The sequence below is a fragment of the Argiope bruennichi genome, chromosome 8 (assembly GCF_947563725.1).
Source record: "Argiope bruennichi chromosome 8, qqArgBrue1.1, whole genome shotgun sequence".
NCBI lineage: Eukaryota > Metazoa > Arthropoda > Arachnida > Araneae > Araneidae > Argiope > Argiope bruennichi.
Window position 1 is genome coordinate 56733355 of NC_079158.1, and position 16062 is coordinate 56749416.

The 16062-nt window shown below is 30.6% G+C and overlaps 1 protein-coding gene across 3 annotated transcripts in view; it reads left to right on the forward strand.

Annotated features, from left to right (window-relative positions):
- LOC129980974 (galactosylceramide sulfotransferase-like) overlaps window positions 1-13897 on the forward strand; it is a 98495-nt gene extending 84598 nt beyond the window's left edge. For 2 of the 3 annotated variants that reach the window (XM_056091530.1, XM_056091529.1), the window contains exons 2-3: window positions 10384-10534; window positions 12742-13897. In XM_056091530.1, the coding sequence (XP_055947505.1) occupies window positions 10416-10534; window positions 12742-13816 (1194 nt within the window). In that variant the 5' untranslated portion in view covers window positions 10384-10415 and the 3' untranslated portion in view covers window positions 13817-13897. Of the gene's footprint in view, window positions 1-4916; window positions 5064-10383; window positions 10535-12741 lie in introns of all 3 variants that reach the window. The other variant, XM_056091531.1, reaches the window with a different exon arrangement.
- Window positions 13898-16062: the final 2165 nt, after the last annotated feature.

Genomic DNA, 16062 nt, shown 5'->3' on the forward strand with positions numbered 1-16062 from the left:
TATTTCCTGAATTTAGGTTTCAGGATTTGATCTTTTCTGCTGTATATGTGTTCCAGATTGATATTACATGTAAACCGTAAAAAATAGGAGGGATAGGATAAATTCACATATTTTATATATATATATTTCGGTATGGCATCTTTTTGGAAAAACATTGCCAAAAAGATGCCAAGGCTTAAACCAATCAGAGCACGTCAGTATCCTTTGCCACAGACTTAGTCTGTACAATTTACGAACTCGCATTAATGTATACGTTTTATTTTTTCAAGAAATAAATTTTTGAGTGGTTTTTTTTACCTATCTTTTTTATGACAATTTTTTTTTCAAAATTATTAACTCGGCCTGCGGCACTTGAATTTTGCCTTCATTTCTAAATTTGGGCTAGCGTACCCTTTCTTAATTTAAATTTAATTTGAATAAAAAGCCTGCTTTTGCAAACATTCTAATATTTAATTCGGTTATTAAGTTTTTGGAAATGATTTTAAATAATAATGACTCTGTAGCAAGCACTTATTCTATAGTAAGAATACTGTTGCAGTAAAATTAACTTTTTGAAAGCAAAACAAATAGCAAAAGAAACTAATTATTTTGATATAAAACTTTAGTAGACTGATAAATACTTATAATATGGATTTTAGAATGATAGAAATTATGTGAAAATGTATTTGGTGATACATTCCCATCCCTGAGTAAGAAGTATTGCAAAAATATTCTACCAGTTAATTTTTTTTTTTTCGTATACGTAGTATAGAGAAATTATAGTAACCGTCAAAATATCCGAACCCGAGATTTTGATGATTTCCACGTTTTAGATTTCCCTGAGTTGGGGAAAAAAAAAACAAAAAAAAAACAAAACGCATTTTTAGATGTCCGTCCGTCTGTTTGGTACAAAGATAACTCAGAACTGCTTTGCGCTAACTGGTTGAAATTTGGTATACGAAGAGAGCTAAATGTATAAAATCCGATGCACAGATGTTACTATGGTGTGGACATTTGTTAAACTGTGAGTCAAATTCATCTACCAGTTGACTGTCTGTCTGCCTGTACTTTCAGAAAGAATGCCATGTAAAGCATTTTCTGTCATAAGTTTATTAGAATGTACGCTGGAAAGTTATGGGAAGACCATTGCTTCTAGTTTTAAAATTTTTCTAGTAATTAAAAATTCAATTTGTTCAAAAAAAAAGATGGAAAATTAAAACATGATCTAAAAATCTTAAAAACCACCGAAAAATTAATTTGAAATCATTATACCAGCTTGAAGAACGTTATTTCTATTTAATCTTTTCTATGAACAGTAAGGATAAATCATAAGACGCAAGTCACGTTTAAGTCTCTTATATTTTACTTGTTTTCGGTGTCATTTAGCTTATCAATTTATTTATTTTAAAATATTATGATTATTTTAACATTGTAACTCACTGAATTTATATGGAAATAAGGGTTTCTAACGATAGTTCAGTAAATTCTCATGATAGGTTAAAAATATTAAATTAATCATTTTTTTGACTCGATTTTCTTATTTTTAACCACTTGCGCAAGCAAAATATTCACAAATGTGCGTGCCAAAAGAGTCCTTTAACTCGCAACGAAATCACGCAAAGAATCCGATAGTCGAAAAATTATTTTTACCTTCTAAATGAATTAATTTCCGACTTAAGACTTTGCTCTGTGAAAAGTTTCAGTCGACGTTGTCTCGAACACCACTTTTGTGATAATTGTCTGCCGACATGTACAACACATCGGCAGGCATTAGTGACAAAAGCGTTTCGACAAAAGTGGTTATGATTAAAGCATTTGTGAAAAAAGCATTTAGATGTGCATGGCACGCCTTTCCGGCGCAAATGGTTAAATTCAATCTTTAAAAAAAAAATTCTATTTTTTAAATCGTATAAATTTAGAAACATTTTGAATTAGTTTTCATTTCTTAATAACGCGTCTCTTGAATCAGGTTACAAATCTGAAATCATTTGCTCTCTTCCAAATTTTGTCTTGTTTAAACTTAAAAATAATAACTGTATTGTACACAGTTTGCATTTTCAAGATCACAAAATCAATACTTTTTTCACTGTTCTCATTTTTGTTTCATTTGACATCATGATACAGATTTTTTAACATAATATATACTGAATTCTACTTAGATTAAAGCTACAAGATTTGGTACGTCGTTACTTCTTGGGTAGTAAATGTTCTCTAAGAAAGGGCTTTTCAAATTTTTAATTAGATCTTTAATTAAATATTAATGTTTTAATAGAGTTTTTAAAAGTTTTTCTCAATAATTATCGGGGCATATAAACGTACAATAAAGACTTTTCCAACTCTCCAGATTTTCAAAAAAGCTTTTTAAATATGTTTTATTTCTGTAATTTTATTAAATTTTTAATAATGTTTTAATTATTTTTACAACAATTTTTTCATAGTTTTATTTATTGCTTTTATATACAGTCGCGGTGTAAAAATTTTAAATAATTTTTTGTGACATGCCAAAAATTGTATTTAATATCGTCATCCCATTATCACGATGTTATGAACTTAAGCATTTGAATTTAATTTTTCTTTTCATCTTTCCACAAAGTTACATTAAAAATTGCCACAAAAAATTCCATAAAGTACATTGTTGCCATGCAACTGGATGCGAAAAAAAATCTCAACACAGCCATTTCATTTTTCTCCTATTGTTAGTCTTTTGCCATTTCTGGAGCTTTTAAAATTTTAACACGTTTGCAAACGAAATGCTATAACATTCATTTCCATTGTGAAGCAAAATGACATAAATGCTGCAACGTTCAATTTTATCTAGTTATCAAATTTTTAATTACATACAATTTCACATTTTGTTTAAATTTAGCACAATTCTAATGCCGAAGTGCAAGGTTTTTCTTAAACTAGCTTAGCCATTAAACTTAAGTTCTATTCCTTCGACTGATGTCAAAAAAGTTCTTGTTTATGGAATAAAAGGAAAGACAAAGCATTTGAAGGTTACATTTTTTATGAATATCGAAAGCTAAGCAGGATAAATGAACAATAGGATTTTTCCTGTTTCTCCATTAGTGGGATAGCTTTGAATATATGCATGGCATTGTTAAATGAATAATCCATCAAATATTCATCCACTTCTCATTCAATGCACGGAATATTAGAACAGAACTTTCCTCGATTAATTTTCTTCAGATGTTAAGATATATTCTAGAAAAAAAATTAAATACTTAAAAAAATGTTGAAATATTCAGAAGTTTTGCTCAGAATTTTTAGAAGATATTTCAAAAAATGGCCTTAAATAGCAATAGGTTAAAATGCCATTTCAGTAATTCTAATCTTAATACCTTCCTTATTGTTTGCCCACCTGTCTCTGAAGTTAGCACCTCGTCGACCACATGATGATGAATACTTGAAAATATTCAGCATCGGTTAATTTTCTATCATAGGTATGTGTTTTTTTCTTTTAAAACAGAAAGCGAATAATACTAATTTCTTTTTATATGTTCATTTCTTTAGAAAGAATATGTATATTTCTTTGCTAATACAGTAGACTCCCGATTATCCGCGCCTGCCGCACAGTTTTTTTTTTTTTTTACTGTTTCTTCAAAAAGGTGCAGTTTTACAATTATGCTTTTGTAATTACATAATACATTACAGTATTAAAACAGTACATATGTATTCATTTTTCTGTGTATCCTTGACGCCTCTCGTAAGTACAAAGCACTTTTCTGTTTTCATTAACAAAATGCATTTTAGGTTAGTTTTGAGTGATATACTAAAATATTAAGCGTTAGTTAAACATTTCCTGCTGTTTATTTTACGTTTTATTGTACATAAAACGATTTTTCAAAGTTGGAATGACTGTTTTCTCTTTTGCTATACCCGTTTTTAGCTTTTATCGGATTATCCGCGATTTTTGTTATCCGCGGCGGTTGCGCCACCCAATTCCGTGGATAATCGGGAGTGTACTGTATGTTTATCAAAAGTTCACCTTAAATCTCAGTGCAATGCTTTAATTTCATTTTTTGAATTCATCAATAGTAAATTTGATCAGAATATTAAAAAAAATATTAATTACTAAGAAAGTTTGTTTAATCATTTATAATTTTTAGAGTTCCTTTTGAATACATTAATAAAACAAATCCATAAATTGTGAATGAATTATGAGGCATACAGTTAGGTTTAGAAAGCGTACTGTGAACGTTCAGATAATCTTTAAGTGATAGTTCAGTATGTAGTTTATATTTTGACTTGCGACAGTATAAATTTTTTAAAAATATATATTGGTTGTTTTAGAGAAATCTAAGCGATGTGAATTCATTGATTATTTACATAGCTGCATGTTTTTTTTCCATCTGGAATTCAACTCTACTCTTTTCTCTTAGACTTTTGTAATTTTCTAAGTTTGATTTTTTCAATGAATTTGTCTTCATAATATCTTAGTTAAATAAAAAAAAGTATACTTTTCAGATTCAAAATATATTCTTTTGTATTGATGAAAGTGAAAGGACCAAAAGGAAATCAATTAAGGATTTTTATTAATTCACAAAATGGGTCTTTTTCAATTCCTACTTTTAGTTCACACTCTCCCTATATATATTTATATATCATGTTCAAATTTTCAATCGTTAATAAAATACTTTTTATTTATCCACTCAAGTTCAAACACAATTTTTTAAACTTGCAGTGGATGATACTTGATGTTAATACAGTTTTTTCAAATATTAATTCATTATTTATTAAATTTAATTAATTTTTAATACTTTAAATAGAGTTTTAGCAGTTTGAGCTACTGCCTCTTCAGTTTTCATTACAATCGGTAAAATGCAACGATTTCAGTATTTTTCACGTGAAAGTGAAGAATGCGAGTTTAATTCTTGCGAAAGTAGGAATTGACTTAATTTTTTTTTTTTATAATACTTGTTTATGATTCTATTAAGGTGTCAAGAACAAAAACCATGCTACGACGCTGAGTCGTTATTGTAACGATTGAAGCAAATAAAACTGGCGTAACAAACATGGAGGATTGCTACGACAAGATGAGAGCTGAGCACCAAATGTCATAATAACGTCCTCACTTTTTAGAAGTTCGTCTCTTTTATATGTTCTTTACTATTCAGAATAAAATTTCATTCTAAAAACCATAATGTTATAAAATTTCAGCTATTTTATATTTTTTTAAAAGTCATGAGAGAATTTCAATCAAGGGTTAAAACTAGACTGAATAGCTAAATGCATTATTTATTTTGGCCTGTCTGCATTAAACACCTGTATCTTTTTACGAAGCCTTCACGAAGCTGATGTCGAAGAATGTTTTTAACTTTAAATGCTTTCTTGCGTGTCCATAAAACGATTGAAGGGAATCATAAACACTTTTAAATGGTAGAATAAATGTTTAGGATTGAAATTTGGTTTTGGCATTCTTTTTTCGTTTTGTGTTTATCACAATACACGCGATTTTAGATTATCCGTGTAACATAAACTGTTGAGGAATGTTATGTGTTTACAGTAATTTAGTCTGGAAAAATGAGATAAAGGTAATTTACTTTTATGGAAAGTCACGATTTGCTTTTGTTGATAAGGTATCTATGCAAACAAAACAAATGTTTTGATTAAATGACAGAAATTGGTACACAAAGAAATTCGTTTTCTCTAGAAGAACCATGCTTTACATTGATTACACTTAAAGAAATGTTTCTGAGAATTCTTGAAAAGAGAGAGAGTGAGAGTGAGAGAGAAAAGAATGAATTTTCTATTCTTATAGTCAAATAAAAATAAAAAAGTTAGCAGTTGATTATTGTTTCTTTAAATTGAATTTCTTTTAATGCACTGTATACTATCCGTCGATAACATTTTTTGAGTTTTATTTCTAGCTTTAATTCAAAACTAGTATATTCTAAGGCCCATTTCAATTTTTCAACTATCAAGGCAGCTCTAAATCCTAGGGACTGGTACCGCCAAATTTGGCGCCAAACTTTAAAGATAAAGTCTCCAGCGTCTCTTGAAAATAGTCATAATATTGAGAAATAAAATTCTGAAGATTACAGCGTCCGCGGGGCTTGGCGAGAAAAATTTGGAGGAAAATCGCCAAATGGTACCCGTCTCTAGAACTGGACCGTAAACTAAATTTATGAGGACTTCCCTCGTTTTTCCCTGAAATGCAAATAAGGGCTTAGAGCTAGTCAGTTCAAAACTAATACCGCAAGATACTGCTGCTAATTTCTGAAAAAACTGTCTTAATGGGCGAAATCTTCTTTAATGTACCTCTCGAGTTCATCGCCAATATGATAACTTAAACAGACATGCAGAGTAATTTTGCTGACAAGCTTATTGTCCTCATTAGATTAGCAATGTTTCTCGATTGTTGAGATGTACATCTATTACTTTGGCTACTTGGCATTCTTGGAATCTTTGGCGATGTGAAAAGGCACTTTAAAGCAGTTTTCTACTAAAAGTCCAATGTTTCCCACCTGAAATTTCACCAAAGGCATGTAAATGGTTGGCAAGTGCCTTTGTGCAATTTTCAGATTTCCTGCCATCTGAAGAAGGCAAGGAATATCTATTCTTTTGAAACAAATCATTTCAGTGCTCTAACCATGCTGTCAACTAGCATGCTCAATGATTCTTTTCAGAGATCTTGTCAAAATTGTAAATATCCACCAGGTGTGTGCAAATTTCATTTTTTTCCTCTCACTGAATGGGACATTCAACCTCTTACTATAAAAAAACGTTTGGCCGATGTTGTGGTTTCAACTTCAGTAAACGAACCATGTTACGTTTTTCATAAACCCAATTTGAAAGCTTTCTTATGAATAATTTTCCTTGATATTTGACTTTCAATAGTTTTTTTTATATAAAACGATATTTGCGTATTAGCTTCATGCTAGCGATTAATCGCTGAAGGACTCATGCTAATAGACATTTTTGCAACTACTGTTCATACACAAGTACCGGTTATGAACTTGAAACTTATGAACTTACAAACATATCAATAACATGCCAACCATCCAAAATTGTGAAACATATTCACCATCGGAGATGGCCATAGAAATTGTAGCAAACGCTGTTATTCTGCTAGCAAACTTCATTTAAAGAAAAATTACATTCATGTGTAGCGGCCGAATATTTTTCCCAAGTCGAATCTAGTTTTATTTTGAGAAAGAATATAATTCCCAGCAGAATTCAAATTCCAGCACCAGCCGTGGAAAAAGGTTACTTATGGCCATCTTGAAATCGTCTCCATGAAACAGGGTTTGATAAATTCCAAATTCTGACCTTCTTAATACAGCTGCTATTTCAAAGATGGATTTTTGTTTAATTCTCATACATCAGATTTTTGATACTTCTTATAAAATTCTGGTTAGGTTTAAGTTTAATGTATGATCGCCAAAACTGAATTATCTAGAGGTGGTTTCTCGTCAAATATAATCATGACAATTCTTTAGTGCAATTCTAAAAGTCTTTAGTTACACATTTTTTGATGGTCATCCAAGTTGACAGACTTTTGGCGAGTTTTTGTATAATTTTGGCACGATTTTAATATGCTTGATGGGAAACCGTCCATTAGTCTTACCAAAATTTTTCAGATTTAACCGTTTTAAATTAATGTCAAACCGACAACCAAGATAATTTTATATACTTAGAAGTAAGGCAAGGGAATAGGGTACCAGATTCTCATCAAGCCGGAAAAATTCTAGCCACATCTATCTTAATTTGCCAACCTATCTTAATTATACTTATAATCATATCTATTATCTATGTGTGGTGAAGTTTTATAAGCCAGATAACAGCCTCTGGACAGGAGGGGTCACTTTTGTCTAGTGGTCATGTTACTCGACTACGAATCCAAACTTTGCGAGTTCGGTCCTCGCTATCTCCAATAGCTACATATTCTTTAACCTCACCTATTTTAACTGTGCTAAACCTAGCACTTATCTGGTATAATATAAAAATAAAAAATATTGTCATTTGGCAACTTATCTTTTAAAAATGAGAAAAACTTGCTTCCATGTACCCGATTCTCCTGTATGACCGACTTAGATATCATAAACGAGAACACCTCATTGCGTGATTTTATGAATTTGAATAAAATCAATTTTGTCTTAAATTTTTGATATAGCAATTTTCTCTTTATTTTTGATCTTTTAAGGTAAAAGATAAGTATTCTCACAGTAGAGATATCGCTTATGATAAAGGATACAGTTTTAAAGATAATTATGTTTAATATGATTTTTAAGTTGCAACCTTACTGTGCATGCAGCATGATATTAAAATGTAATTAATATTTAAAGTTTTATTTTAAAATTTGTTTTGCTCAAAATATGACATGCAATTTATTCGCATTGTGTACTTTACAAAATCGTCTGCTGTTGATGTTGTCTTAAAAATAATCGTACTCTTTTGCTGTCATTGCCAAAATAGGAAGAAATCCTAAATAATATAAATTTAGAATAAAGTAATTAACCATTTTTTATATGAAATTGATATTTGAAAATGATGAATATCTATAAAAGGTAGGGGGGAGGGAAGAAGCTTCGAATACTTTTGTTGAAATTGAATGTTTTTATTGGCTTATGCTACATGAAAATTCAGGCTTTGCCAGTGATACTTTGATTTTCTAATATATTTATATGGATTCAAGTGTTATATATGAAACTGAAATCGTTTTTGCATCGACATCGCAAACAATTTGGTCCTTAAAATTGGTTCTTTATTTAAAGTTGGTTCTTGCATCGCAACTACATCAGCATGCCATTTTCATGAAATTAGAGGGCACAAGATCCACGTGCATATTAGTGTATTTGCTACTATTATTTTGTTTGTCAATATATGCATGCGTAATATGCGGTTTTATTATAATGGATGACTTTTTAAAACGTAACCCCGAAATGCTAGTTTAATCCTTCAGCTACGTGAATTCAGAATTCTTCATTTTGCATTTAAATTGATTTATGTGAATATACTTGTGATAATGCTGTTGGGAAAACCGTTTTTACTCGCCTTGAATTTAATTAGTGGATTGAAAACTATTAAAGAGAAATAATAGAATGTCGTCAGAAAATTTTGTCTCCAGGAAAATGTACCAATCACCTACAAATTATAGATAAACTGAAAATGGACCTATGTATTTTTATTACATTGATAAAAGGTAAATACTATGGCTAGACTTAGAATGAATGTCCGGTCGTCACAAGTGAAGCGATTTCTTGCCAAATGTAATACTTTCAATTTCTTTATTGCAGCCCTAAAAGTCGTTTGTTACCATTATGGTAGCCATTCAAAACAGTGGACATTATTTTAAAAGGTTGGCATGATATTTTCATGCTTGGCAAGAAACTGTACATTAATCTTAAGGCCTACCAAGGTTATAACAAAAGATTATAATTCAAAATTATTATATTTGCTCAATCCCTTTTTTTGTATGTCGATAATAAAAAATACAAGCAGTGTATTAAAATTTTTTTATAGGTACCTATTAATTACATGTCATTGGAGAGCATCATCGAATTTTAATTATGAATCAATTTATTAGCATTCAGTTTTTGGCAATTTATTTGGCTGTTTGATAGGAATGTACTGTAATCGTTGAATCTGTCGGCAATATAGTAATCCAAACAAAGAAATAGTTGTTTTGTTTTGGCAATCTTATAGCTAATTTGTTTAGTTTTTACATTGCTACGTTGAGTATTTTCTTTATTTTAGTGACTTGGCCTTGAGGACATCCTTGGCAATGTGAAGAGATAGATTAAATTAGATTTAAATCAGCGATTTAACGTTCGATTAATCGCCAAGGCAGAAAAATTCTACCTAAATCTATGGGAACTTATCAAACTGATATCACACGTAAAGTTCTTAAAAAGATTAACACATTTGGCGACTAATAATCTTAAACCTACAACTTGGCGCCATGTACTCGATTATCTTGTATATGGCCTAGATAAGAACCTTTAAATTATTTTTCATCTGAGATATACTTCTCAATATCATAAAAATTAATCCATTAACTTTAATGTTTTGACTTAGTTTTTCTTTAACGTGTCTTTATATTTTGTCCCCAAATGTCAATCCATAGTCTTAAAATTGAATAATAGAGTAATAGTATATATAGCAACACATGTATTTATTCCCTGAATATCAAAAGGTTATAGTTTACAAATGTACAAATACTGATCTATCATTGTGTTCTATATTAATGTAAAAGTGCTTGAGAGCTTATAAAAAGTTAAATCGATGGCTTTTTTGACAAAAGCTTGTGATTAGCAACCCTTCAATGACTGCTTCACTGTATTGTTTATTTTAACAGTTATCTTGGCATCGTTATTGATATATAAGGGCACACTAAAGCATATTTCAACCGATGTTTATGTTTGAAATAAATTTTTTGATTTTATTTTTTTCACTTTTCAGCAAAGTATGAATTAGATCCGGCACATCAGATTATGCTTCCAAATTTCTTGAAATCAATTTATCATCTACGGCCACAGTACTCTAGAAAATTGATTATTCTACCATTAGCAACTCTTGGGATCGTTGGTTTTCTCATCAATACGCACATCTCGTAAGTATTAAAAAATTCTTTTATAAAGATGCATAGACCCGTTTCTTATTTTAACAATACTTTTAAAATAATATTTCTTTCTTATAAATAGTAGGAAGACGTACAGGAAAAACATTTGTCTAGACGTAAGTTGTCTGTCGTTAAAGTTGAATTATTTTGGAGTAATTTCTAGTCAAATGTAATCTTATCAAATGTAAAGTTGAAAATTGTACAAATGTAATGTACAATTTTTTCATTGCAAACCTAAAAACTTTTTGTAATAATTTCTTATTGTCATTCAAGATAGAAGATTTCTGATATGCTTTTAAGCCGATGGCGCAATTTTGCCGTGCTTGGCGAGAAACTGGATGCTAATCTTAAGTCTTCATACGAACTTCTGTAGCTTGTTCAGCAGAAAATTCTTATGAGCCGCAGACTATTATGAAATGTAAAGAGCAACAAGTGCATACATTTAATTACTTTCGTTTGTAATTGAAGTCATTTAAACATCTGCCAAAAGAAGGGAAAAGAAAGGGGAAAAAAAAGTTCATTGGATGTCACGTCATCAGTTGGAAGTCAGTTTCTTGCTTCCGATTACGCACATACATAATGCGGCGCATTTTGTTTTCATTTTCTTAATATTGTGTAGAAAGCCAAGTATGCATTTTTAATCTATTGCCTTTAATCGAAGGAATCCTAATTAAAAAAGATTTATAATTTTCTCCTCGGAGCCCTTTTTTTTTAAGAATCAATTGGAGTTCACAGTACCTCATTAAACGAGAATTTTTTATTGCGATGACTTTTCAACTATCATAATCCGGTTAATTTTTATTACAACCTTTATTAATTTTTATTCTGGATCTAAGTTGTTTCATCTATAGTTAATGACTTTAAATAAAAATTAATCAACATGGAGGTTAGTTTTCAGTAAAATATTTCACCGTCTCTCAGATTTGTAACAAAGCTAATTTTGTCAATATGAGTTACCAAATATATTTATATTTGTGCGATATGGACTGGTTCACATATTTCTAACATGAAGAAAAGATAAGAAATCAAATATAGGTGAGAGTATTCGAGGCACTTTTCCTTTAGCAGAGATGGGCAAAGGAGCTATTGCTAAGACTCGGCATGATTTTGCTCTTATGGATAAATATTTGCCTAAATAGTATTTATTCAACATTCATGTTTGGTGACTAATGACCCGCTAACTGAAAATTTTGGTATTAATAATACCAAAATTAATTCTGGTGACATGCGTCATAGCTTTCAATGAATAATTAACAATTTACAGGGAATAGAAACAGGATTACTAAATTTTGTGAAAATCCTTTTATTTTGTTGTATTGTACCCTAGAAATTTTATTTTGTTGTTAAGTACCCTAGAAAAGTACTTAATTTTTTCACTAATTCCACTTTTAAAAGAGGAGGGAAAACCGATTTATATATTGTTTGAGAATGTAAATGTGTTAATGAAGGGATTACCTAACTAACAAACTTATCTGTATTTATCTGAAATGAAGATGTTGTACTATCCATCCAATGGCAAGAGCGCATACATTAAGATTTCGAAACCTACTACTATGGATTCATTAAGTACAATATAAGCATCCGTCTATATTACTTTTCATTTAATTATTCATAATTAGAAAGCAAGAAAGTAACGATGCATTTCAACATTAATGGTAAAATATTTGATTAATATTATCAATCGTATTTTTATTTTTAATACATGTAATTTTATGGCTTTTGAATTTTCTTAAAAAAATCCTTAAAAAGTCTGCTTGTTTTTTCATTAAAAATGCGAACCATGGTTAAATACTAGCTCCCACCAACAATTTTAATCATGATTTTTTGAGCTACGATGCACTAATATAATTGTGCGAAATAATAATGGTATTGAGGTTTTTAAATTTTTTTTTATTGCCATATTTGATGAAAAAAGCGTAGTGTTATTCTACAAATACGTTCAAGCTTCATTCAACATTGAGACTTAGCTTAATAATATCTTTAAAAAAGACTTTAAGGTCCAATATCAGCGGATTATAAAAGGAAATGCCATTTGAATTTAATTAAATGCATATATATTTTTCTTCCAAAAATTATAGTTTCAGTCCCTTAAATGCTTGCAAATAGGAAATCGATTGTTATTAAGTTTTAAATTTACATAATGGAAATTGTTCGCGAATAACTCTTAAAATTACTCTTTGTCTTTATTTCTCTTTTAGATTCATCTCATCAAATGGAATATGTTACCCCCAGACCAACATAGTTTTTCTAAAGACCCACAAATGTGCCGGATCTTCGATACAAAACATTCTGCTCCGTTATGGCGACAAACACAAACTGAATTTCGTACTGCCAAGAAGTGGAAACTATCTTGGCCATCCATCCCTGTTCAGTCGGACTATGGTGGGACCACCCCGTTCTTTTTCCTTCAACATTCTCGCTCATCATACCAGACTGAATTATGATGAGATAAGAGCTGTGATGCCTAGCAACAGTGTTTATATAACCATCGTTCGAGATCCCATTCAAATATTCGAATCATCCTACTCTTATTACAGCTTCGACAAGCTGTTCAAATGTGATATCCATAAATTCATCAGAAATCTCCCAAAGTTCAGTGATAGATTTCTTTCCAGGCGCTTCAGAGGCAAATTTGGCGCCAACCAGATGTTCTTCGACCTTGGTGGCGATCCAGCAATGTTCAAAAATACTACTCGGATACTACAGTATTTGGACAAGCTGGAATCATGGTTCCATCTGGTGCTTGTTGCTGAACGGATGGATGAATCATTGGTGCTGCTAAGACATCTTCTGTGTTGGGACATCGATGATGTCGTAACTTTCAAATTAAATGCTCGAAATCCCATTTACAAGAGCAATCTCAGCGAAACCGAGAAAGAGAAACTTCTCAAATTGAACTACGCTGATGCTTTGTTATACAATCGCTTTGTGAAGAAGTTCGATAAAGAAGTTGAGGCTTTTGGACGCGAGAGAATGGAGGCCGAAACGGCAGAGCTAAATAAAAGGACGCTGGAGTGGTACGAGATGTGTGTGAGTGACGAGAAACCGTCTAATAAAAGAAAAAAGTCGAAGCATTATTTCAATCCAAGAGTGATGACTTTGCAGACTTGGATGAATGTCACCAATGAAACGTGCGGTTCCATGACTGCAGAAGAGCTGCCGTTTACTGAACGAATACGCCAAAGACAGATGATCGTATATCCTCAAAGTTTCAAGCCTGTGATACTCCATAATAAAACGAAATTAACAAGACTATCGACGAGCAAGAATTAAAAGTTAAATGCATTGTACTAATTTTATGTTTTATAAAAAAAAATTATTGTTGAATAATAAATTAACATATATTTAAGGTAACTTTTGTCCTTTTGCTTTATTTTTATATAAAAACATTTAATCATATTTTCTGGCAGTAGTATTTTTGAATTTTGTTTTTCTCCTTCTAGAGTTCCAAACAAAGATTACAGAATAATATTGTATATGCAGCGCCTAATTATTGACTTATTGTGGACTTATCTCATATTTATTGTGGAAGTTTGCTAACAACTATAGACCTAAGGCTTGTGAATATTTGAAGATATTTTAATTTTGATTTTTCACTTCAAATATAGCAGTGGTATCTGCATCATTATTTTTTAAGGGAAATATGAAAATTTAATCCTTTGCTCTTGGGTGGCTGCTCTCGGGTAGCATTCAAAGCGATGCATCAGTTTGACGTTTTATTTCATTTTGATAGTTAAAAATGTCTATAGAAGGATAAGAAGATGTAAATTAATTTTTCTGAGAAATTCAATTTAAAACAATTATATATTTAATCCTTTGCTCTTGGGTGGCTACTCTCAGGTACCATTCAACGTGATGCATCAGTTTTATTTCATTTTGATAGTTAAAAATGTCTATAGAATGATAAGAAGACGTAAATTAATTTTTCTGCGAAATTCAATTTATAACCATTATATATTTTTCGGAGCACTAAATAAGTTCTGTATTAAGCTAATAATTATGCACAGAATTACTTTTCCGAGTGCAAAGAATTAACGAGATATACGTGATGGAAAAAATTGTTCAAAACAAAAGAGGACAAATCATTGGTGCTAGAACTACTAAGCTGACACACAGTTATTCCTCTTACTGAGAAAGGGCGTTTCAACATTTTAAATTCAAATTTGTGCTGTAGTGAAGTGAAAGGGTTAAAAAAGTTGAATTTATTTCAGCTAACACTTTGAGCTTTCCAAAGTGATTAAGTTACCAAGAATTTTCGTTATAAACTATATTTTTTAAATGTCATTATTCAATTTTCTGTACTATTACAAATTTATAAAGAAAAAATTTATAAATCTTCAATAATTAACATCTTTTAAGAATTTTAATTAATAAAGATATAATCAGTGATAGTGGTCTCCCAGAACTTTCTGGCATATTCTCTAATAAAGATATTATCACAAATAACGCCTTGTATTGTATTAGCACACATTAATTACGAAATATTAACTTTTGATGGGAAGTTAGCAATTTTACTGAATCTATTGAGTGGTCATTGGCAAAATGTTTTTTTTTTTGGCAATTAATTCGTAACAGGTGGTTTATGGGATCCGAAAATCGAATTTGTTCATTGTTCTTTATATGAGATATGCAATATCTGATTCTGTAGAAGTGTGAAAATTACAAAGAAAATGAATTATTTCATCTTAAATCAGTCGGAATGGTTTCTCCAAAGCTTCCTCACGTATTCTTTAATAAAGATGTTATTCCAGTGAATGCCTTGCATGGCGTTGGCTACAATAGTTACGAAATATTAATCCTTGGCATGCATTTTGCATTTTTACTTAATTTATCTTGTAATTCTTGATTGTTTCTGGCGATGAATCCATGACATGCGGTCAAAAGTATCCAAAAATCGAATTTGAGTTTCAGATGCTTTCCTTCCGATCGGTTTAAACGAAAATGTGACATAATACTACACTTTTAGTTAAAAAATCACATACCAAAAATGATATATTTAAGTTATTGTGTTTTTGAGTTATCGTTTTTTTAAAGAAAATGATTTTTACGTTCTCGTATACGTAGTATAAATAATCTTCAAAGAATCCGAATTCGAGATTTTGACAAATCTTTACGTTTTAGATCTCATTGAGTTCAAAAAACAAATTTTTGTTAAATGTTTCGTATATCTGTCTGTAACAAAGATAACTCAAAAACGCTTCACTCAATAATAACTCAAAAACGCTACGATCTTTACACCAATTTTTCAGATTTCTATTGAGAGGGAGTCTGTCTGTCCAGCTATTTGAATATAAGTTAACGCGACAACTACAAAAAGTAGATAATTAGGTAGATAAGATTCTGTACACAGGATTAACACCTATAGTGTAAATACCTGTCAAAGTTTGAGACAAAACCAACAGCGGATTGACTGTCTGTCGGTTTGTACTTTCATAAGCATGTTAACGCGATCATTTAAAAATTCAACGACTTAAATATTTCAAATTTGGTATGAGATTTTGTGAGTGTAAGTGAAGTTT